This window comes from Anopheles ziemanni, chromosome 3, assembly GCF_943734765.1.
Source record: "Anopheles ziemanni chromosome 3, idAnoZiCoDA_A2_x.2, whole genome shotgun sequence".
Lineage (NCBI taxonomy): Eukaryota > Metazoa > Arthropoda > Insecta > Diptera > Culicidae > Anopheles > Anopheles ziemanni.
The window spans coordinates 66680816-66706089 of record NC_080706.1 but is presented as its reverse complement, the minus strand read 5'-3'; the positions used below and the strand labels follow the sequence as shown (position 1 = coordinate 66706089).

Below are 25274 nucleotides of genomic sequence, written 5' to 3'. Positions count from 1 at the left end.
TATTTTAGGTCGGCAGAAAAGCTGCACACGGTGGTGGTTTTGTAGATGCTTTGCTGTACCAAAAATAAAAAAAAAGCGAGCTATAAATTGAACTTTATAATGGCGCTCTACTACCAAGCTTCGAGCATCATTAGTTTCGAACCGAATTATCTTCGGTTCATTAAGCATCATTCTGTTCGTGAAGTTCTAGCGGCGAAGTGGGAGCGCCGTTTTCCTATGCATTTATTCATATTCGCTGCCCCTTCCCTTTGCCGGTTTGGTTTCACTCGCCCGCCGCGCTGGAGAATTTATGCGAAGACTTTTCGCAAAACCTCCGGCACAGACTAGCTATCGATTATATCACAATTTGAATATCGATGAAGATGTCTCTGCTTGCGATGAATCTCGGAAGCGGAGGGTTTCGCCTTACCTGTTCTACGCTATTTGAACATCTTCAAATCCAGATATATAAGCAATAAAGCAAGCAACTGCTACTTCACTTTAAACAGCGATACTGAAGGAAAAGTAGCGATAAAATGTTAAACTCTACAAAAACCGTATAACACTGGTAAATCCGTAACAAGTTCAATGAAAGCGAATTGAGCGTCAGCAAGTATTAAAATGAGCCATAAAAAATATTGAAGTAAGGTGAAAATAAGGTGTAAGGAAGTAAGGTGAAAGACTTATATGCTCGATGGTCAAGAGATTAACAGGTGTACTACTGTACGTGACCTTGCTGCCATATTTGACGCTAGTTTGACATTTCGTGAGCACTATGAGCATATTATTAGTAAGGCCAACAAATCGTTAGGTTTTGTTTTAAGGAACTCTACGGAAATCTATGACCCTGTGTGCCTTAAATCTTTATATGCGGCGCTGGTACGATCAATACTAGAATTTAATGTTGTTTTGTGGGCTCCCTACTACGACGTTTGGAACCAGAGGATAGAGTCAATTAAACGTAAATTTACTCGCGTCGCCTTACGTAGGCTTCCTTGGTGGACTAGCGGCCCTCTGCCTGATTACCAGACTCGTTGCTTGCTTCTCGGTCTGCAGCCCCTTGAACATAGGAGAGGTGTGGCTCAAGCCATGTTTATGTTCAAATTGCTGACTGGTGAAATAGATGCACCATATATTTTGAGTCAATGTCCTGTTCGTGTTCCTGTGTATTCCACGCGTAATAATGAGTTCCTATATGTGAATCCAACTACAACGAGGTACGCTGAAAATGCTCCGATACGCGCAATGTGTCGTTCTGTGAATAAGTTTAGCAATATAATAGACTTTAACCGAACCTCTGTTACTGTTAAGGAATCACTTGTTCAATGTTGGCGTAGTAATTAGTTATAAATGTTAAGTGAAGATTGTTTTGTATACTGTATTAAAACTGATGATTCATTGGGTAATTCACCTGTTGAATCTTGAATAAAGAACCTAATAATAATAATAATAATAATAATAATAAAATCAAACTTAATTTATGAATGTTTGAAAATTTAATAAAATCTATGGATAAGCCATAAGAAATATTGAAATAAGATGAAAATCAAACTTCATTTACGAACGTTTGCAAATCTAATAAAACGTCAGCGCCAAATTGAAATGAAATTATATTTTTTAATCTACATGATTTAAGATGGTAGATAAATTCAACTTTGTCTATTGAATTTGGTAAAGGATGTATTCATTCTGGCATCAAAGATATTTAAGCCACTCGGATTGTATGATGCTGAATTCCTACACGGAATTCAATTGCATTATTTTTTGTTTAGTTTTTTGACAGTGGAAGGAAAAATTGCGAAAACAAAACAACCTGTTACCTGTGGCTGCCTTTAGGGAAAATCATCATCGATCTTGTTTCAGCCCGGCAGAAGACAAATCGACCCGCCAGGCAAAAGAACGGCGAGTGATTTTTTTCCCCTGTTCCCACGATGGATGTCATGCCAAGCTCGCATTAACATCAACTTGCCTTTAATCCGCATCTACTCAACCTATCATCGCAATTGGATTGCGGCTATGTAACCACGCACCCACCTGTGAGTGTGTCTGTGTTTGTGCAATATTTGTTCATTTCACTAACAAATGGGGTTTCCCGCCCCACACTTTTTGGACGCTCCCTAAAATCAGGCATCGGAAGAAAACGAACCAATTCAACTTCGTTAGCTCTGTAGGGGGAAGTGTGGAACAGGGTAGAAGGGTGGAAACGAAACCCCCGCACGAAAGGACAATCAAGCCACAAACGTTTTGCGGACGAGTGTACGTCGTAATCCGGCAAATGTTTGTCTGACGAGAAAGCGCCCGTTTTTCCCTGCCAAGGTGCCGCTCCTATGCTTTATTTCGTGACTAACCTGTTGTTGTAATTTGATTCGATCGCATTTATATTAATCTTGCACGTAGCCTCACAGAGGGGGACGGGGAATGGGGCTGTTTGCAGAGGGTGGCAGGTGGATTTTCACAAAAGGAAACAGAAACGGGCCCGAAATGGCACTGCAACGGATTTCGATGGAGACGCCTGGTGCTTGGTGCGGAAAAACACGTGTCTCGGGAAAACGATGTCTTTTCCTAGCGATGTCTGCCGCGTTTCCTCTTCCTTTCCTTCCCAAAATCTCCCACCCAAACAGGGGTTGCTTCCGTTTGAGTTACAGTAAACGTTCGAAGGGGAATGCAACAAGATAGAGTCCTGATTTGGTAACGCTATCAGATGACCTACATACCTACACCCCACCTCGGCTAAGTCCCTTCTCGTAGCACAGCCGAATTTTCGATCCAGCAACAGTTAACGCGAACTACAGCTGCTTTTATTTGTTGTTATTTTTACCCACCACGCAGACACGGGCTTGGGAAAATTCCAAATCCTCGTGACGTTTGGCTTTCGTCGTAGGTTGTTAGATCCGTGTAGTGTTTGTTTTACGGTAATCTAATCCTGAGGCAGAGACATCGGGTTGTACGAGATCTAAAATGGTTTCCCATTACTGATGTATGGCAGGTTGTGGTTAGTAAACCCGTAACAAAATGCGATGACATGCGGAATACGACGTATAGTTTTATTGTGAACGTATTCGTGACAAACTGAATGAAAAACCAACGAACAACCATTAAAGGATGTAAATTATAGATTTATGAGTTAACGAAAAAGAATTTCCAAGTAAAAATTAAAACCATAAAAACACACATGCGTAACTTAAATTGAAGTTTAAATTAAAAAATCTAAACATGATTGTGAACAAAATAAATAATTCAAAATTCTATGGTGATAGAAAGTGTGTAACATCACGTCAAAAATTTTGGAAAAATAGTTTTACAATAAATCACAGACAATACATCCCATACATTAAGTAAATGGAACCTGTTTCCCTCTACTGGATTGTGAACGTATTCGTGACAATGGTTACTGAATAAAAAACCCAACGAACAATGAATAAAGGATGAAAATTATAGATTTATGAGATAACGAAAAAGAATTTCCAAATAAAAATTAAAACCACAAAAACACACATGAGTTTCATTAATTGAAGTTTAAATGAAAAAATTTAAACATGATTATGAACAAAATAAATAATTCGAAACTCTATGGTGATAGAAAGTGTGTAACATCACGTTTAGATTTTTGGAAAAATAGTTTTACAATAAATCACAGAAAATTAAGTAAATGAAATGAAAAATCTGCCTTTCTTTATTGCTTGAAATAATATGAAACATACCATAATAAAAATAGACATCGATATCAATACTTTTTTTAAATTTATCCCTTTTATGACTGCTTCTTTTTGCAGTCTCTATTCAGCTAATTTATTGTTTCTTTCGCCTATGATTCAAAATTAATCCATCAGATCATCTAATTTATAGGTTTTCCCAAAAGCTACAATACTAAGATGGCACACAGGATCAATGTTTCCAACCAGCCCATTTATTGCACCAGAAAGCTATCATTATTTAATCCACCTCGCGACGAGCACCCCGGGGGAAAACAGTTGGCCGACCAACGAGAGATCCAGCTGCTGCACCGAATGCAGTGTCACTTCCGCCGCCAACCGTCAGTGGCGCTATTATCTATTATTGCATGGCTATTATCCTTCTGCGATGGTTCCGGCACTGGCGGGAAACTCTTTTCCTTCTCCTCGCCCTGCCCTAACGCTTTCCCATGAGGGAATTGCAGAAAAATATCCCAAAACGCCGGCAAACGCCCATCCTATTTTAATGGGAAAAACAGAGCGTAAGGGTGATTGAACGGAAGACAATGGAGGGGCGGAGGGGAATGGTACAAGCTGGCCCAAGCAATCCCTAAGGGGGGCACGACATTCCGACATGCACGAGAATTTTTCCCGTGACCAAGAAACAACGACGACCGCGACCAGAACACCGGGAGGAAAAACCCTGGTGGATATAATTTACGACCACCATCAGTAGTAGTGGTGGTAGTAGTAGTCTTTACGGCATGCCCAGCCGAGCCCATGGCATGCTATCCAGCAGATCTCCTATCCGCCGGCAATGGTCAGCTCACGTATGGTTAGTAAAAATGCAATATACGAGGCTACCGCAGTCGTCGCCATGGCGCTTCGGGAGTCCATTTGTGGCACAGTTAGACCGAGCAATGATGGGCCTAGCTGGTTTTTTTCTCGTGCCACACAAAAAAAGGGCTGAACGAAGGTACCGAGCAGCAAGAAGTACCCGGATCATAATGGAACACACACTGGACTATCTCAACTAGGAAAATATTTTTGGAAAAGCAATTTGAACGGGAGAAAAACAAAACTCTTCCGTGTCTAGTGTGAGTATAAATATGATGTCGACCCCGCACACTGGACTCTTGGCGTCCGCTCGGCACCAACCAACCGACCGAAGGAAAAAGTAAATAAATTATGAAATAATGATTGTAATTACCATGCTAGATAATGAGGCTAGTGATAAAGAGCAGAAAATAAGCTGATTCAAACCCAACGACTTCCCGTACGGCCAACGTACACCCCGTACGGTACGGTGCAAAATGCGCTGCACCGCTTTTGACCCGGTTGAAGCAAAACGAGGTGCACGAACGAGCAAATGGAAAAGCTGGCCCGGACCCCCCTTACAAGCTTAGCGCTGGACGAGAAGTGAGAGAAACTAATTCTATTAAATTGTCATACTTGTGTGCCATGCGATATGACATTTCTTCACGACTGCTTATTTCCACGAGGGACCACTTTGTCATCATTTTGCTGGACTTTTTTTAAAAAATAAACCTACACCAGTAGGTTGAGGTGAAGTTACTTTACAGTAACATTTTGTGAAGCGAAAATTACTTCCAGAACCAGATGATGATTCCCTTCGTAACTGGTGACATGATGTGAAAGTCAAATACGAATGTAAAATGGTAGCATCGTAGCTCGGAAATAAGTGAAGTTAGAAATTCCAATTTTCCCATGTCGTGTTCGGCATAGGTTTCGGAAGCCGGGGTGTATCGATCTACCCGTTACGGGTTGTTTCCATCTGCACTAGAAAATTGCAACACTCACTGATTTTTTTCTCCAGGCGACATGAATTATTCATCAATGTCCACGCCAGGGGGTAAGACAAATTTCCATTTTGTGCACGTCAGAAATAGCCATGCGTCCGAAACTCCATTATGTGGGGTTATTCAAATGGTTTTGCACAGAATGACGAAAAAGTCAATTTTGTAAATATTTTTGCACAACAACATCTGTACAGAAAACCGGGAACGGTACAACGAAAATATTTGCTACATACATTTGATGCCTTCCATCGGTTCTATGCAATAGCTGGGAGGGTCGATAGAGCAGATAGTTCATATATATTCATAGGGCTTCTGCTTGACCTAACCTCCCGGTGCCTAATCAGTGCTGACAGATACGTGGAAATTGATGGCTTTCTAAGACTTTGATAATCGAAAATATTTCACCTTACGCACGGCACACTGCAGAAGACAACCTGAACGCCCAGCGGGCAGCAGTGGATGGAGGGGGGGGGGGGTTGCCGGATACCCACACGAACAGCTTATGCATATCCTGCGCGTTTAAAGCAGCTGTTTAAAACAGTGAAACACAATTTTGCCCCCGGGGGCAGCACAGAAGCACGCGGGCGAAAGGAAAACCATCTGCAAAACTGCTGAACGAAGCGTATTAACTTTACGCAAGATTAGATATGCAAACTGCTGATGAACAATCTGGCCCCGGTGGCTATTTTAGGGTAATTTTGGCCGAATAGCAAAATCGATAAGCACTCCCGGGTGGATCGTGGCATAGATGAAGTTTTGTGTTTTTTTTGGTATGTTTCTTCAAACTACAGTTTAACATTATTACACCACAAATGTCCTTTGCATAGTAGAATGTCTGTGGCAGATAGCCAACACGGAATCGTGGCATTCTCCATCAAGAAACGGAGTAGGATTTAATCTGGGTAATGGAGCCTTCTTCGGGGATTTTCATAAACCGATAAGAACTTATGAGAAATAATACAGCTCAAGAAATATATTGTGCTATCGAATGTATTGATCAACGTCAAATAAAGCTAAACAACATTGACGACGATCAAACTGAGAAGAACGTGTATTAAAATAAACTTAATTTAACCTACTAAAATAGTAAACGTTTAGACAAAATAATAATAACACAATGAAAAATAAACTATGGAAAACATGATCTAATTAGTAAGTTTAATTGGGAAACGAATTTGTGACAAACCTGATCATCGATTTGTTATTATATATTTTTTTATATATTCATTTTTTTCTACTACGATGCTACGATGGAATGGTTAAGGATAACTGGTTTAAAAGAACGACGTATCCCGAAATTGGACAATCAAATTTAACCTAAAATTCTCTTTAGAAGAGCTTTACTTAATATAATTACTCTTTGCATTCACTATTATACGGTTCAATTTATTTATATCCTCCTTCCCTATACTCCTTCTTTTCTTTTACTCCTGTTGAGTGTTAATAACTATTTTTATGATTCCCATTTTATGACTTTTGGCTTAATCATTTCGTGGTTTATTTTTTCGATTTTTCCTCATTGCAATCGGGAAAGAAAATAAGCCTGCAAAATGTTGTTTTTCGATTAAGTTATCGTGGATGTGATAAGCTGGTGTTGTTAGAAGTCGACTTCTAACTTATTTAAAAACTCATAGTAAAAAAAATTACAAGAGTTTTACAACGACGCACGCAATGTCAAATAAAAGCTGTAAAACTCTGACTAGCGAGAGTAATTGAAGCTGGCGGCCACGGCGGAACTGATTTGCATTTGATTCGATAAATCCACCCAAATTGAATCACAAAACTTTCACCCGTGTGACAGCGTGTCCGCATTCCACAACATTTTGCGGTTACTCTAAGAATAGAAAATTAAGTTGAGCCAAAACGCCTTGCTCCCTTGCAGGCCTTCGAGTTAAAAGTGAGTGCCGCGAGCAAAAAGGTCCATTTCGTGAACCCTACTGGAAGAGTATATTTGAGATGGAGGGAGTAAAAAAAGTGGCAGAGACGCAATGCACAACCCGTGCGAAAGTTTGTGGAACGAAGGAAAAAACAAGCTCCGAACAACAAATATATTATATTTCCCTTAGAAACTTTAACGTACCGCAACCACATGAGCTTGTCAAGCGAGAAATGGAACCTGTCACCTACGCTACGCTCTTCGCTAACTATTTCCTGAAATCCTAAACTCGATTTATAGCACCATTCTTCCGGAACGAATTCTATAACTAAATTAAAACATGTTTTCCCCCCAACCTGTCCAATTGGTGTAAAATTTTTGAGCCTCTCAGTTTAAAAATAAAGTATCCTTGACAATGAAATCATGAAAAATGTACAATATTGTGTCTCATAACAGAAAATCGGCCCATAAGCGCCGGGGCTCACCACCTCGACGGCGTGGGTTCGAATCCCAACCGAGACCGGACCCTCCCCTGTACGAGAGGACTGACTATCCACGTACAACAGGGAAACAAGTCTCGTAAGCCCTTAACGGGCAGGCATGACCAAGAGGTCGTTACGCCAAGAAGAAGAAGAAGAAGAAGAACAAAACAGTAGAAACACAGATCCAAAGGAATGCAAATGGAGAAAAAATAAAACAGACCTAGGCCCAACAAACAGTTCCATGATTTAAATCAAACAAATCGAATGACCAGAGGTATTAACTTTTCTTAACTATAGGCTGAAATTGTAAATATCTTAAGAAGATCAAAGAACAAAGAACTTGGAGTTTGATCAAAGAGCTCAAAGATGGGATGCAAGCCCCGAATGATAACGAAGCTGTTTGAAACTGTGATGATTCCAAGAACATGTAAAGTTCGTCTTTGTTCGTTGGAAATTATGTTTTCCAATCAAAACACGTGGCTCCTACAAAATCGAACAATTTCTAGAAGTATTTAAACAGCAGACTTCCCAGAAGAACTCACCTTCATTATCGATGGTAAAGATGCCCAAACCGTCGCCTCCTTTAATCGAGTAGGTGACTCGCGAGTCCGGCCCGGGAAGGTCGGCATCCTTCGCCACGACGTGCATCACCTGCGCGCCGGGCGGTTTATTTTCCGCAATCGAGCCCACCAACACGTAGTCCTCGAACTGCGGTGCGAACCGGTTCTCGTTCACGTCAATCACCTCCACGATGACGGCCGTTTCCGACGACAGCGAGGGCGTCCCGCGGTCGATGGCCTTCACGATCAGGCTGTGCACCTGGCGCTCCTCGAAGTCGAGCATCTTCGCCGTCCGGATCGTACCGGACTGCTTGTCGATCCGGAACGAACCCTCGCCGTCGCCGTTCTCGCCAAAGCTGTACAGGATCTCGCTGCTCGGACCGCTGTCGAGGTCGATTGCGGAAACCACAGTCACCACCGTGCCCCGCGGGACATCCTCCCGGATGCGCACCGTGAGATCCTGCACGCTAAACTCGGGCGCGTTGTCGTTGATGTCGTCCACGGTGACGCGCACCAGTGCGTCCGAGTAGAGGGCGGGCGTGTTTTGGTCACCTCCACCGTCTGTGGCACGAATTTTCAGCTCGTACACCTCCTGCCGCTCGCGGTCGAGTGGGGCAACCACCATCAAGACACCCGTTTCGGCGTCCACTCGAAAGTCTTTCGTGTCCGTCACGAGACTGTACGTGACCTTTGCATTCTGCCCGAGGTCGGCGTCGGTTGCATTGACGCGGAAAATCACCGTCCCATTCAAGGCGTTCTCCGTGACGCGGAAGCTTGCGAGTGACTTTTCAAACCGCGGCACATTGTCGTTCTCGTCCAGAATTGTAATGGGCAGGATTTTCGAGATCGATTTCTGAGGCTTCCCAAGATCGTACACGGTGATGTTGAGCAGGTACTCGTCCTGCCGTTCCCGATCGAGGTATCCGATGATCTTCAGCTCCCCGTTATCGGGATCGAGCCGAAAAACGGAATCGTCATCACCGCCGGAAATGCCGAACACAAGTTTCCCATTGTAGCCAAGGTCGCGATCGCGCGCCTTTATCCACGTGATCGTCGTGCCCAGCGGCATCGATTCGTTAATTTTCACCTCCAGCGGCAGATCGACAAACTCCGGCGCGTGTACGTTCTCCCCGTATCGGCTCGGCATCATGGCAAAGTCGTCCGACGCGCCACCACCCCCATTGCCGGCATCCCGCCCGGGCATGTTGTTCCGCTCGGCCGCCGCCATAATCTCCGTCAGTCGCTGCGCCACTCCCGTCTCGCGGCACTCGAACGTGGCGCCGTCCTCAGCCTTCAGGTTCGCGCCCAGGTTACGCTTGTTGCGCACCAGATTGATCTGTATCCGAGCCGTGTCGGCGAAGTGCGTCCCATCCGTGGCCGTCACATTAAGTTCACGCTGCTCCACGCCCACGTCGTTCAGGTCGCAGCCGACGGAAATAATCCCCGTGACCGCGTCGAGGTTGAAGCACCCGTCCTCGAAGCCGGATAGCAACCGGTACGTCACCACGCTGCCGTAGTCGAAGTCGAGCGCCGAAAGCGTGAAGATCTCCGTCCCGATCGGTGTGTACCGCGGTATCCGCCCGAGGCAGTCGATCCGCTCGAACTGCGGCCGGTTGTCGTTGACGTCGCGCAGCTTTATAACGAGCTGCATCTCCGTCTGGCGTCGGTACGGCAACCCCCAGTCGCTGGCACGCACCCGCAGCACGTACTCCCGCCGCATGCTCTCGTAGTCCAGCAGCTTGGAGGTGCGCACCGAGCCGGAAAAGTGATCGATATCGAACGGGACGTCGTTCAGGTTGGCGATGCTGTACGAGATGTACGCGTTCTCGCCAAGATCCTTGTCGCGTGCCGTCACCTTCGTCACGATCGTGCCGGCCGGTTCGTTCTCGTCGACGTAGATCGTCAGGTTGGACGTCTCGAAGATCGGATCGTTGTCGTTCGTGTCCTGCACGTTGATCTTCACCTTCGCCGACGACTGCTTGCGCGTGCCCGGATTCCCCTGGTCGATCGCCGACACCGTGAGCGTGTAGAACGCCTTCTGCTCCGCATCGAGCGGCACCGCCGTGTACAGCATGCCCGTCTCCGGGTTCACGCGGAACTCGCCACCCTCGTTGCCGCCCACGATCTCCAGGAATACCTTCGCGTTCTTGCCCTCGTCCCGGTCGGTCACCTTGAGCCGGATGACGGGCGTGTTCGGTGGAGACGTTTCCGGCACCGACACCTCGTAGATCTCTCGATTGAAGACCGGCGCGTTGTCGTTGATGTCGGCCAGCCGGACCGGCGTCACAATGTACGCCTGCTTGGGTGGAATGCCCCGGTCGACGGCTCGCAGCGTCAGGTTGTAGCCAGCCGGGGCCGTCTCCCGGTCGAGCAGCCGGTGCACCTCAATCACATACTCGCCCGGCCGGTTGGTCGGCTTGATGCGGAAGTGCCCATCCGGGTCGCCGTCCACGATGTCCAGGCTCTTGATCTGCCCGTGCACACCCTTGTCCTTGTCCGTTACCAGCACGATGCCGAAAATGTTTGTGTTCGAGTTTTCCAGGATGTCCGGCAGTGCCCGGATCTTAAACTCCGGAGCGAAAAGGTTCACCTGGGAGGAAGACAAAATAACAGAGATTAGTAATGGTTGAGATTAGATAGTAGACTCGATAAATGTCAAATTGAAAACCCTCATAGTTAATACTGTACATGAAAAAGTGAAACAAAAGAAGATGTTAAATCAGATCAACTGAATCTAGAGTTGTGTAATTCAGATTCAGATTTATGAATCCGAACGATTCTTTGCGTTTTAGAAATTCATGATTCGTTTAATAGGAGATTCATGAATCCCATAGATTTATCAACTGATAAAAACTTATGAGCAAAAAATGGGGAAAGGTATCTCTTTTTTTTTTTTTTGTCGCATCATCCACACGAATGGAAGAATCATTGAGATTTGTGAAAGATTCATGAAGATTCATTAAGCTTCCGAAAGATTCAGAAACGTTTCAAGATTCGAATCCTAAAATAATCATGAATCCAACTGAATGAATCTTAGTTGTGTGATTCATATTCAGATTCGTGAATCCGAACGATTGTTTGCGTTTGAGAGATTCATGAATCTTTGAATAAGAGATTCATTAATCCTAAAGTGTCATCAGCGGATGAAAAGTGATGAGCAAAACATGGGTAGAGGCCAATGAAAGTCTCATAAAGATTCGTGAAAGATCCATGAAAGTTTTTTACGAAGATTCATTAGGGTTTCGATTCGAATCCTACAAGATTCACGAATCCATCTGAATGAATATTAGAGTAGGGATTCATATGAATGAATCTTGGCAAAAGATTTATAAGGCACAACACTAACTGAATTACATCGAAAATCTGATGGCTTCCAGGAATATCGATGGGAATGAATTCAACGAATGTGGATCAATATAACAGAAAGCGATGTTTATGTGCTTCGTACAGATCACTCGTTCTAATTGGAAATGTGTTTCCACAGAAGCCATTCAAAAGTATTGAACAAACCAATGATGCAAGCAAACATTCATCGGTGAATCAATGACAAAACAACGATGATATTGAAATAAACAATATTGACAAATCGTACCTAACCACCTAACCTTAATGCGTTCTCCGAAGCGTCCTTTTCCCGTTACATCAAACCGTGCGTAAAATCAATATATTATGCAATTTCGCTCAGCATCCCGAACCGACACCGTTGTTGTGCTGTTTTATGAATAAATATTGTTTGTCATATCAAAAAACCTACCACAAAACGCCTGACACCCGACCCGTCATCTCATCTATGGTTCACATATGAGACAGCCAGAGACAAAACCACATCAAACCGAAACGTAACCACCTCCCATCTCTCCCTACCCCCAAGCAGGTACGGTGGATGCGGACGGAACAAACAAAAAATGCAAACTTCAATCTGCTCTCCTCCACTTCTCTAGCGTTCACTCCGAGCACCAAGTTCGACGTTGGGTGGAATGAAAAATTCATAAAAATCTCTGACCACCGGCCCACAGTTCGGCTCACGGAAGTAGAAAACAAGGGACCAGAAGTCCTTTACCCGTGCCGGTTGAATGTTGTGTTGAAAAAGGATGGGAATTTTTGATCATTCGTCCGAACCTTTCCGGGTGGACAGAGGAAAAAGCTAGTTTTACGTTCCTTCAGGACAACTGCCAGGTTTTTTGGCAGTTTGGGCGACAAATTTTGGTTAGATGAAACAGTGGTTTTGTTCAAGATTTAGACGTTCCACAACTGATTTTTTATTCTGCACTTTTCATATGCAAACTTATCATGCAATGCAGAACAAACATTATTTATCATATCTTTATGTTGCTCAAGCTGTAAACAATCTGTCCTTGCTAGATAATATTTACCTTTTGTATCGCGAAAGGTGGAAAATGAACAACTTAAAAAGGTAATAACATCGAAAACAGATGTTAACACTTGAACGAAATTTTTAAAAGTTTTGTTCGAACGTTAAAGTTCTTAAACAAAGTTCAAAACTTTGGACCACCTTTGGGCAGCAAGAAAAGGAACCGATGGACCATGAAAGATACGAGGTGCCAAAGTTGTCCAGCAGCATAGTGGTGCACTCGAGCAACTCGTTGCGACCTCCCACCAGACCATCGTAAAGTGTATGGTATTCCCCGGATGCCAACATGCAGAAATAGTCCACTCCCCCTCCCCGAAGCACCCGATAGTAATTTTCCTGCAGTAAGGGCACCGTCGTTGGGCCACGAAAACAAACGGTCAGTCTTATGAGCGTGGACGATAATCGAGCTGGGGACATTAATATTGAAATTCCTTTCATCTTTAGCCCACCCCGGACCGCTGGGACACCAAGCGAAGGGCAGGGCAAAGCGTAAAAAAAAGTAAATAAACTGGACATATTTCAGCAACCCGAACATTCAACTAAAAGCTTACCAAGGGGAGGTGGCTGGTGGAGTGTCGGAAGACAGCGGAAAAAAGGTTTCAACCGTGGATGGAACGCATGCCAAAAGAGCAAACGAGAGTGAGTCGCTCTAAATGAGAAATTGGCATGACCCATTTCATAAAGGTTCGCCCTTTTTTCCCAGCAGGAATGTGCCGTCCACCACTAATGTACGGAGTGGCATACATATATAAAATGCACCCAACCTTTATACACGGAGCAAATAAATATGAAAAGTAAAATTAAACGAAAAGGATATTCACGAAAGGACACTTGTTAGAGGCATTGAAATTTTCTAAGCCAAGACCATACCAATATTAACTTATTTAAATATTAAAGAATTTGATAAAAAGATAATCTAAATAGTTTAAAGATTAAAAATAAATTTAAAAACAAATGCAAGCAACCAATAACCTTGTATCAAAGAACGGTTATCGTAAAGAACAGAAACACAAACCATTGCATATTCCAGTTAAATGCAAATCGGCCAAGCACTGGCAGGCAATATTTCATATTCCCACGCGAAAAATGCGCGTGTGCCATATATATTTGTTCATTTTAATGATTTCACCCAGTTTGCCATCGCTTTCGCTTACACAACAAACGAACGGCTCGGCACTGGAACCAGCCCCTAGGGGGGAAGAGGTCGTTAAAAACTACACATTGGGGTTGGGTGGATAAAAAAAAAGTGTTTCACTAAATAAATTAACTGCCACAATTCTTCCAGTACAGGGTGTCCACTCAGATTATGATTTCAAATTCCCGGTTTTTTCCGGGTTTTCCAGGTTTTTTCCCAGCTTTTCCCGGTTTTTTCTAGTTTATGCAGGTTCACTACATTTCGATTGCTTATAGTAGATAAACTTGGCTGTTATATGTCTCTATGGTTTTTTAGGTAGGTCAAAACTGCATGTAAGTTATGTGTTAAAGAATACTTTAAGGAAATAACTTCAAAATTTTCAAAAACAAAAACTATTGAAAAACCGAAGGAAAACAGGGACAACACATACGGTTTGGGATTATAGAGCATCGTAAACTGAACTTTCATTGCAACAACACACATTGCTTGAGCGTACATATTTTAAAAGAAAATCCTTATAAAAATGTTAAAGAACAACTTCATTAATGACATAAATAACAAATTAATTTTTAATTCGGCTCAAAATTAGAAACGAAAAATGTTTTTCCTTCGCTCATAGAATTTGCTTAATCATAACATTTTTCAACAAAAGAAGGGAGATGTAGCATACCTGTTGTACATCTTCTAATATTTCTATCAAAAGACACGTTCATAAACACGTCGATACAAATGATTCACGTTATCAAAATTTTATGCAAACACACCAACAACTCAAATGAGCTACATTTCACCAAGAATAAAAACTGATCAGCACACTCGTCTAGCGACTGCCGCAATACAATGAGATCCCATACCAAAACAACCAATACACCAGCTAGAGAGTGGTTAACAGTTAAAGGTAAAACAAAAACCTTTATCCATATCAAACCATTGCTGACAAATAGAATGAAACATACATAATTATTTCCGTATATCTGCAAGCATATAAATCGATCAGATCACATCCGAAAGGTACATCCATAGTGACACATTCATAACAAGTGAAGCAAGAGATTGCACCGCGTGCGATCGTCCCGAAACAAGCAACCTTATAAACTCAACAGGATAAAGGATCTCATCAGGAAATATTGGTAGAAGGACAGGAGTTTGCAATCGAAATTTCAAAGGACGGATTTGAACGCTGTGAATATTTTCGTACAATATCATAGGAAGCGATTAGCTTTTCAGCTAGTAGATTTACTAGATTTAAAGTAACTGTTTTGGCTACTATCTGAAGCATATACAAAGACATTTGGTTGCATTGCTATTTCATAGCGAGTGTTTAAACAGATGATCAATGCATTTACAATTTCAACTGGAAATCCCCGTTACCATGTTACCAATGTTAACCCTCGATGCGTTTGTCTTTCGTACACATTGCTTCCCTGGCGACAAAATCATCATGCTTTCTCGCTTTGCCTCTACGCCGGCACTACTGGAAGAAACGAAAACGCAATATGGATACATTGGACCTTCAAACAGCTGACAACAAATGTCGCCCTTAACAATTGAAATGTAGTGACAATTTTAAAGGAAAATATAATTACGCTACGAGAATAAAATATGTAAATCTCAAAAAAATATTATATGAAAAATATTCCCGGTTTTTTCGGCGAAATTCCCGGTTTTCCCGGTTTTTTCCCGGTAAAATTGAATTCAAGGTTGATTCCCGGTTTTCCCGGTTTTCCCGGTTGAGTGGCCACCCTGCCAGTAGCTCCTCGCCCGACGGAACGACCATTCGAACCGCAGCGAAAGGTCAATAAAATGGCGAGAAATATAGCGAATTGCTTGCCAATAAAAACGCAAAGCATCAGATTGATCCTAATTTAGTATTCCCGCTACGGTAATAAATAAGCCGAACTTTATTTATTAACACACACCGGAATGGAAGCCGGGCGTAGGATCGGTATCCGACAGCGTCGTCGAATGACAATTGAATTGAGAGCAGATGTATGAAAAATGGAAATGGAAGGGAAAATAAACCAATTTCAACGAAAGCCGATTTTAACGACGCCCTGCTCTTGGGTGAGGAAGGTGTTTCCGGGCGGCTTGGAAAATGGAAATTAAATTGAAACTAACGTCCTTTGCTTACTCATTTGAAGGTGGATGTGACCCTTTGCAACCCATTAATAAATTAAGAGATTCTCCCTATCGTTTCCTTGTTAGACTTCACATTATTTGTTATTTTCTGTTGTTTGTCACCACGAAATGGAAATTAGTCTAAGGAAAGGTTTATTGCAGGAAAAAGTTTTATTCATCAAATAAAGGATGTCCAGGAAAAGTAGTGTGATTAAGAACTACACTTTACAGTAAAACATAGTTTTCATCATATAAACTAACTTATCTGATGGACAAAAATAAAAATAAGATTTGTAAATGCTAATATTGATTCAAGTGTAAGTAGGGGTTCCTGGGGTTTGATGGAGAAAAATAAAAAAAAAGATTTGTAAATGCTAATATTGATTCAAGTGTTAGTAGGGGTTCCTGGAGTAATACGCACCCCTTAAGAAAAACTATTAAGTTTTCAATGGTTCATCAAGGTTCAAACTAGTAACATGTTGAGAAATTTTTGCCTGTTTTGTTAACAAAAATCATGAGTTTTTCCATTTCTACAAAGTTCTATTTTTGATAGATCTGTATCTGGTTGAGGCAAAACGAACCTCTGCTGGGGCAAAATGAACCCTAGCAAAGGGGCAAAATCCACCTCTCCTAAAACAGTCAAATAAGGATCAATGAAAAAGTTCATAAATTTTCCTGTGAATTAACTGTAAGTAAGTGAAATTTAAGGAAACAATGCTTTTATTAATCAACATCTTTATTTTGTGTTATGAAAAATTTGTTTTAAGTTGTTTACGATCAAATTTGATTTGGTTTTACTCGACCTACGTGGTGCATTTTGCATCTATTCATCATTGAACATATGTTTGATTAAAATACGAGTAAATCTGCAGACTTATCGAGATGTTTATATGTAGTTTGAGCTCTTATGCAAATTAGCAGGACTATGTATATCATGTAAAAAAACAACGATTTTTTCACTATTTATTCCTTAGTGGAGTGGTCAGCAAAACTACAACAGAGCATGTTCGAACCGGTGAAGTTCTTATTTTGGTTTTATTTCACATTTCAGTTGATGTAGAGCTATTGAACTCAAAAGAGGACCATATTTTAGTTCACCAAAAATCAACATACGTTTTTCATAAGAAACCGGAAAAGGTGCGATTCGACTCAGAGGTGCATATTACCCCAGACACCCCTGAATAATATGGTGATCAGAATGTTTTTCTAAATGTATTGTCTGAAAGACCATGAAATAAAAAACAAGTTCTTCTTTAGCTTACCTGCAAGACTTTAATTTTGACGCGCGCCTTGCTCGCCTGGTTTCTCGTCGATCCGATGCCTCGATCGTTGGCCACAACCATCAGCTCGTGCAGCGCACTGTCCGTGAACCGAAGCGGACGCGTCAGCGTGATCACCCCCGTCGTCGGGTGCACCGCGAACTGCTCCGTCTCGTCCAGGATGCTGTAGTAAATCTCGCCGTTCAGTCCAAGGTCCGCGTCCTCGGCCACCACGTGCAGGATGCTCTTGTGCAGCGGCGTATCCTCCGTGATGGCGACCGAGTACTCGGTGGGATAGAACAGCGGGCTGAGATCGTTGGCATCCAGTACCCGCACGTCGATCACCGTGTCGGCCTCGAGCGAGATGCGACTCTTCCCCTCACGACGCGTCCCGGTTGCCTTCACCTCCAACCGATAGCTGTCGCCCTTCTCCCGGTTCAGCACGATGTTGTTCGTGCGCAGCCGGATGGCCAGGAAGACGAAGTCACCCACCGCGCGCTCCTCCGCCTTGAAGAACTTGTCCTTGTCGCCCGACACTATCTTGTACTTCACCTCCAGATCCGGCGTCACGTGGATGCCCATCCGGTCCTCGTTCGGTGGCTGCACGGCGTACGTCTTGATGACGCTGTTCTCCGGTATCGACACGTTGTACACCGCGTGCGCGAAGTGGAAGTTATACTTCGATCCAGTGTCCGTCGCCGCAGCCGAATGCCGTTTGGCTGTGGATCGTTCGATTCGGGGAGCACCGACCGGTAGCGCCTCGCCATCCTCCGGATGTATCCAGAGGTCGCTGGACGCACCGACACTACTCCCACCGGCTCTCGCCAGCTGTGTGGTGACGCTCGTGACGTCATTTTGTTTGTTGCCGAAGAAAATTCCAGCGGCTTTAGAAGAATACAGAGCACCACCGCCTTGCGGGGCGGTACGGCCGACGTAGGGAGCGGGGTCGCCTAGAGCGCGCGCTATCACTTCCACCAGCGTCAGCAGGAGAAGTGCAAATAACCGCGCTCGTGGCACTCCGCCCACGCCCGGGATCATCTTCGGCTAACCGTTAACTCATCTTCGGATGTCAGCACAACATCTTGAATGGAGAAGAGAAAAAAGGAAAGAACAAACATCAGTAAAGCTCATACAAGATTTTCGGATTCCTGGAACTTTGGATACCATTTAATTAGCAAGAATATTTCCCGAGTAGCATCGAGGTGAGCAATTGAACCAAGTCAGCATCTAGCAATTACGGTCGGCGCCAGCTATACGCAATTGAAATAGCTGGTGGGCTTTTTATGGGATCCAGCCGCGTCATGAGTGATACACCCAACCGTGACAGCACATTCCGCAACATCCCACGCGCGTATTTGATTGACAAATTTATGAATGAATGAAACTGTTATCAGCTACACCAACCACCCTAACGCCCGAACGATTCGTCTGATACGACATTCTTCTCTTCAAGGGATGTGTTTACCTCCTTTATGTAATCAAAAAGCTTATCAAAGATACCGAGAGATTGCTGATTTTCTAAGAAAAGTACTTTAGTACCCAACAATAGATACCAACAGTTTCCAAGAACTCCATTATTAGAACAACCGAAATAAACAATCATGCACAGGTGCATTTTGATTAAACCTTCGAGTATTGAGGCGTAAACATCCTACAAAATGTTTTCTTTTACATTTCTCTTGCAGCATGAGATAAATATAAATGGGAGAAATTTAACATAAAAATATCGTTAATAGGTGATGAATCCAAGAAGGTTTAAGTTATTGGATATGTTTTTATTATATTTTAATATTCGAAATGTTATATTTTAATATTCCTTTCAAGAACAGGGTGCGAGACGTATGTTTGCAATTTATTTTTTCGAAAATTATTTCTGATGCTTGCTAAACAATATCAATGTAAATCTGGCCACAGGTAATTGTGTAAAGTATCAGAAAAACTAGCTAGAGATTAATAAACGAAACAATGTTGACCTAAGAGAGCATTCGGTCCTTTTATCTCGCGCCAAATTTAGGAAACATAAAAAATATTGTAAATCGAACAATTTGAGAGAATAAAGTTTATTTATGAACAAAAATTTGTCACACACCCTGTAAAAAGGAAATGTATACTTTAATATTGTTAATATCCAATCCATAATACATTTCATTGGGTTCCCTAAGCAAACTGCTCAAATATCCCAATCGTAAGGACTTTTCCCCTTTTTCTGCTCTGTCAAAGACCACTCGAATATTATTGATGATACGTCTGCGAAGTATTTCAAAGCCTTTAATATTCATGACCAATATAATGCACGAGATAACATGCTGTCGACGGGAACATTAGAGAAATTACCCACGGGCTATTATTACCGTGAATGAACCAATCAAGATCTCCGCACCGAAATATATATAGCCACAAAGCTCCCGCTCGCTGCCGTTGAGCATGAACAACAAACATAAATTTTCTTTCCGCCAAACCAAAGTGTGAAATCAATTTCACTAACTAAGACGACGCTGGACCAGATAAAAGGGAAAGAAAACAACCAAGCAAGCGAAAGTGGACATGCCTCAAACAAACCTACGCCGTTCCATCGGAAGTTCCACAATCAATAGGATCTTCCTGGAACGGGGGACGCCTACAAGCGTAAGCATAAATTATGCTCCCCCTTTGGGCTTCCAGAAAAAAGGGTGGGAGAGCGGGAAAATGGCACCACCAAATTCTGAACAACAAACACCCACAATGTTATCAGGAAGCGAGAAAGCAGACAGGAACCTTTTTCTCCCTGCGTTGTCCTTGTGTATGTATTTATTCCCAGTCAGCAGCATCGTGTGTCCCGATTGTGTTCCGTTACGCGAGAAGATGGATACTTATCTTATCCTTATTTTATTTTCTAGTGCCCGGTGGGGGCGGGAGGGAAGTGTCGTCGAAGGTAGCAGGAAAGGAAGGAAAGCAAAAAGCACCACCACGAACCTCTCGGTCAGCGGTCCGTGAAAGTGTCCAGTTAGCAAAAAGCATCCCGCTCCACCATCGATGATGAGCACCGATGACAACACACCGTACGACATTGAACAAGCATAATGGAATGACAGCCAAGGAATAAAGAAAAAAAAGGTGGCATCTACGGGAGGAAAAGATTGGAACGGGTAACTTCGACCGATTTTATTATCACAAATATATTTCTTTATTATGTTATCCTTCCCGTAATCGTATATATTCTCCACCGTGTGACACACATTTTGTCCGGAGGAAAAAAACCTTCGAAGGCATATCGAATGAAAGTATCGGACTTGAGAAAGGGAAAGGACAACGAACTAAAGTGGAGCAACAGAAATTTGAAAAATTTCACAGCGTTTTCTGTTCTGCCCGCTTCCAGCTTGAACTTTTTCTATTTTGTTCATTTTGTGACACGCGGGAAAGATCCCTTCTATCGTATTAAACCGGACCCTGAATGTTGGACGATACATGTTTGTAACGGTCCCAAACCGGAACACGAAACGGACACGTCGAAGCACAAAACACGAACGACGGATGGAAAACTCACCCCGAACCATGGGAAGGACATTAGGAAATGGTCATTTTTGGTGTCTTTTTTGTTCCGCAAAACCGAACAAAAATGAAAGATGCTGAAGAGGAGAGTGGGTGAGAGCAAAAATTGCAATCAATTCGATTTGTTCCCTGTGCTTTTTTATATGTTCCACACTAGGATCGATATTTTTCGACTGTGAGGAGAAACTTTTCATCAGCCTTTCGAAAACGAGCGTAGAATTCCACTCGTCAATGTCACATTTTTTGTTTCTGATAAGGAAAAAAACACACTGAAAGACAATGGCAAACAGAACGCAACGAAATAAACCTAAATCGAACAAATAACACCACCACCCGCCTCCTCCTGCTCCTCTTACCCCTCCGGCCAAGGGAGGAAACATAACAATGGTAAAGTTTTCAAAAATATGTTGCACTTCTCCGCCGACCTGCTCGACATGGTCGATGAAGTGTTCGTGTTTGCGACGGAGCTGAATGGTTTCTGCTTGCAGTGGCAGTTTGCCAGTCCCAATAGCCATCATCCCGGAGGCAAATATCGGTTTCCAGCCGAAACGCAGAGAAACCCGGCCCCCCCCCCCCCCCCACATCGGGTGGAAAACAATTGCAACAATCTAACATCAACGCCGGTTGAGACAAATCGATCGGCTTGCGATGGGGAGCTAGAGCCGGAGCGGACGGAATGGATGATGATAAATTGTCGCTTTCAGGAACAGATTTTTATTTTTCCCCCTCGTCTCAAAACCTCCCAAACCTCCCCGGTTCATCCGACAGCAGACGCGTCCCAGCCCATCATCTTAGGCTGCGATTTGTCGTCTGCTGTGTTGCAACTTTCTTCCACAATGTGCGCCGCATCAGCCGGAATCCGCGGGGAGCACAGCATCGTTGGATTCGTGTTTCACTGCTCCAGTTGTCCCACTTCCTTCTCACAACGGGACGAATGGCACGTTCCGTCGAGCCGGACTCGAACAGCCACCCAGCGAGATTGGATATCGAAGATTGTGGCGTTTTCTTTAGTTTTATGTGTGTGTGTGTGTGTGTGTGTGTTTTTTTTTCCTTTTTTGACGCTAAAGTTGTACTTCAGTGGTAAACAGCACCCTGTGCGTGTCAGACACTTGGGTTCGTGAAATTGTTACCCGCTAAAGAGGCGTACAAAGGAATGAAAAAAAAAACAAACGCCAAACGGAGGATGACGGCAGGCAAGAAGTTTTCTACGACTGTTTAAAACTTGCCGGAAACAAGCAATAAGTTTCTTGTCCAATTTTCAATGAGAAGTAAAAACAAACCAGCGAAGGATAATAAAAAGCCAAATTGTGAAAGAAAGTTGAAGCAAACAAAAATATAACTTTGAAAGATAGAATTTAATAAACGATATTTTGATTTAAAAAAAACAAAAGGAGAATACTGCAGTTTATCTAAAGCCATCTCACTCTAGCAGATGATGCTTTGAGTTGCGGCTAAAAATACGATAATGTTTGATATGGTTAACCAAACGGCTAAGAATACGATAGTATTTGGTAAAAGAAACATGTTGCTCTAGTAGGAAGACAGAAAATAACAGATCCTCCTTTAAAGTAAGACATGAAAAGTAAAAAAACCAGCGAAGGATAATAAATGCCGAATTGTGAAAGAAAGTTGAGAAAGAACAATAATTGGAAGCAAACAAAAATATAATTTTAAAAGATAGAATGTAATAAACGATACTTTGATAAAAAAAAACAAATGGAGAATATTGCATATTACCAAAAACTATCACACTCTAGTAGTCGGTAGTTTGAAGTGAGTTATACAATATTGTTTGGCAATAAAAAAAACATGTTGCTCTAGTAGAAAAACAGAAAATAACAGTTCTTCCTTTAAAGTAAGACACAACAACTGCAGGAAATAAAAAAGTACTCAAAGATGATTGAAGAAGTGTGTAATAAAGTGATTCACTGATTGGCCATTCTTCATCTAGCTGCCCTATTTCATCGTAGCATTTTCGATCGAAAATAACTCCCATCTAGCACACGACCGCAGATTATCAATTGGTTTTTCACGGAGATTCATTTTTGGTCGGAAAGAAAAGCCATCAGAAAATGGACGCTTGCTTGGAAGAAAAGACGACAGAGGGGAAAAAAAGGATGATTCCGCGGAGGACGTGTACGATGACAGATTTCCAGATAAAATTGGTTGACCATTTATCATCGACATTGGGAAGGGGAGGCGAAATGGGTCTAAGAGCGAAACCAGCGAACCATTATTACTCCACCGGGGATGATACGCTCGGGCGGGAAGAAGAAAAGCCGGTCGCCCATTTTGAGGGCAGTTCGGGAAAAATCTTTGTCGGAAAATAAACGGGGTGTTTGTGCCGTCTGAAGCAACCACACTCAGAGGTCCCACCGGACAAAAGGAGTCTTTCGGGAAAGTGCTACCCCGGGAAGCGAACACAATAAGCCAGTGGATTTCCTTCGGCCTCGTGGGTGTTCCACTCGGGAATCGATATGGAACTAATAGCTACTCACAGACCATGCAACATTCAATCAATCGTCACACGTGATGACTTTAAATCTTCTGTGAGCTGACATTCAATTTCCTACACGCTTGAGCTGGCGTCCGGCTTTGGAAACAGATGGTTATTGGGAAGCACCCAACTGACATTATGGTGGTCAACGTGTAAGCCTTACATGTGAAGGCTCGGTCCAGCCGAACGGAACCATATTTAACGTGGATGAATGGCTTTATGTTTGTTACCATTCTTTTCACCCTTAAAGGCTTAATATCGCACTGAAATAGCATATCGTGCTAATGTATCGAATGAATTGAACCTTATTACTGTGAATAATCGATCGGCGATTGGACATGTCACTCAATTAAAGACAGCTGTTATTAGACAAAACGTATGTTTTAGAAGAGAGGACTACCAAATAACTGATATTAAATTGTTGATAGTCGAACATCTTGCTGGAATACATAACCCAAAGTGCATTAAATCAAAGGCCCTGATAGTGAAATAACATTTATTTTACAAAGAACTAACTATGTATTTGCTAAATAGTACTTGAACTCATGTAAAAAACTTAATGTGAAAAAAAATTTTAAAATTGGAAAGTCTTAAGCACCCAAGCGAAACTATTTTACAAAAGATGAAAACTAACACTGACAAGAATAGAAGATAAGTAATTGAAAGAAATCTTTTAATTTGAGTACTTTCTATGAAAAGTTCTCAAAAAGTTGTTTTCCTTTCTTTATACTTTCAAAATAAAATTGAAGGACTGAACGTTCAACAATAAACATGTTGTAGAGAAGTACCGAAAGTTTTAAAATGGAAAAATGAGAGCCATAAATTTGAGTTGTTTCGAATAATGTTAAAATACATAGAAGAACGCTAGACCTGTTAATGCCTTTCTCCGGTTCTCCAAATGCTTTCTCGAATGCTACAAAAATCAGCTTTTTTCCAAATGTATTCCTCGTAACCTAAGGTGCCGTTACCTCCGGTGTCCGACGCGATTCAATGGCCCACTTTTGCGACGCCTCCAGACGAGATGAGGCGATAGAAAAAAAACCCAGAATGATCAACTTGAAAAAACGCTCGAGCCTTGGAGGTTGGACTTGGCTGTTGTTTGATAAATACACTTTTCACCTGGCAGCAAAAGCTCGTTCCGAATGGAGCCGACCAGCACAAACACAAACTGATGCACACTTGGGAACACTACAATGATATCTTTATGCTGCAGCAAATAGAAGATTCAAACATTGAGCACTTTTGAGTGAGAAAAAAAACTATAAGTAAGCGAGAGAAAAACCCAAAACCTATCGTACGCACTGGATACTTTTTCTTTGCTTATGTGCTCTGTATAACACAGGTGAAAACGGAAAACGTAAGACGAGAGATTTTTTTTCGGCCTTAATTTTGTTTTCAACACTTTCGAAGGCTCTTTTGAATCGACAAAAACCTCCCTCACTTCGCAACGATTTCTCTTCCTTAAGCCCTTTTTCCTGCCACTTTGCACGTTCACTAATCAACCAGCGAATCGATTGCCTTCAAACAACACTTCCTATCAGCACAAGAGCGAAGCGACGAACGAAACCTCGCGTACGATTTAATTAAACTTTAAACCCCTTAACATTCAGACCGATTTTAAATGGCTAGCTTGTCGCCGGAAACGAACATCTGTTTCGGGAAGGGAAGGCACAGACGGGTTTTTTTTCGTTGTAAACAAAACGCGCAGGGGTCACTCGCAGCAGCATTTGAGGGACCATTTATGCTGCTCACCCTTCATGGAACCGAAAACTATGCTGCGTTAAACGGGCGAACAACAGCAGGCCATGCCGCACCAACACAACCGATCGGCCGAGGGCAACATAATCCGGTTTCGAGCATAAATTCTTCCTATACGGATAGACATACATACACACACGCAGAACACGGCAAAGATCGTGTGCGCGGATCGATCACACCGGCACAAACACAAACATAAACATCGATCTTCGACTCGCC

At 42.7% G+C, this 25274-nt stretch overlaps 1 protein-coding gene across 1 annotated transcript in view; it reads right to left on the bottom strand.

Moving 5' to 3' along the window:
* Positions 1 to 18310, bottom strand: part of LOC131285301 (fat-like cadherin-related tumor suppressor homolog) — an 80287-nt gene extending 61977 nt beyond the window's left edge. The window contains exons 1-2 of the mRNA XM_058314156.1: positions 17276 to 18310; positions 8371 to 10978 (exon numbers count right to left, since the gene is read on the bottom strand). Coding sequence (XP_058170139.1) covers positions 8371 to 10978; positions 17276 to 18310 — 3643 coding nt within the window. The remainder of the gene's footprint in view (positions 1 to 8370; positions 10979 to 17275) is intronic.
* Positions 18311 to 25274: the final 6964 nt, after the last annotated feature.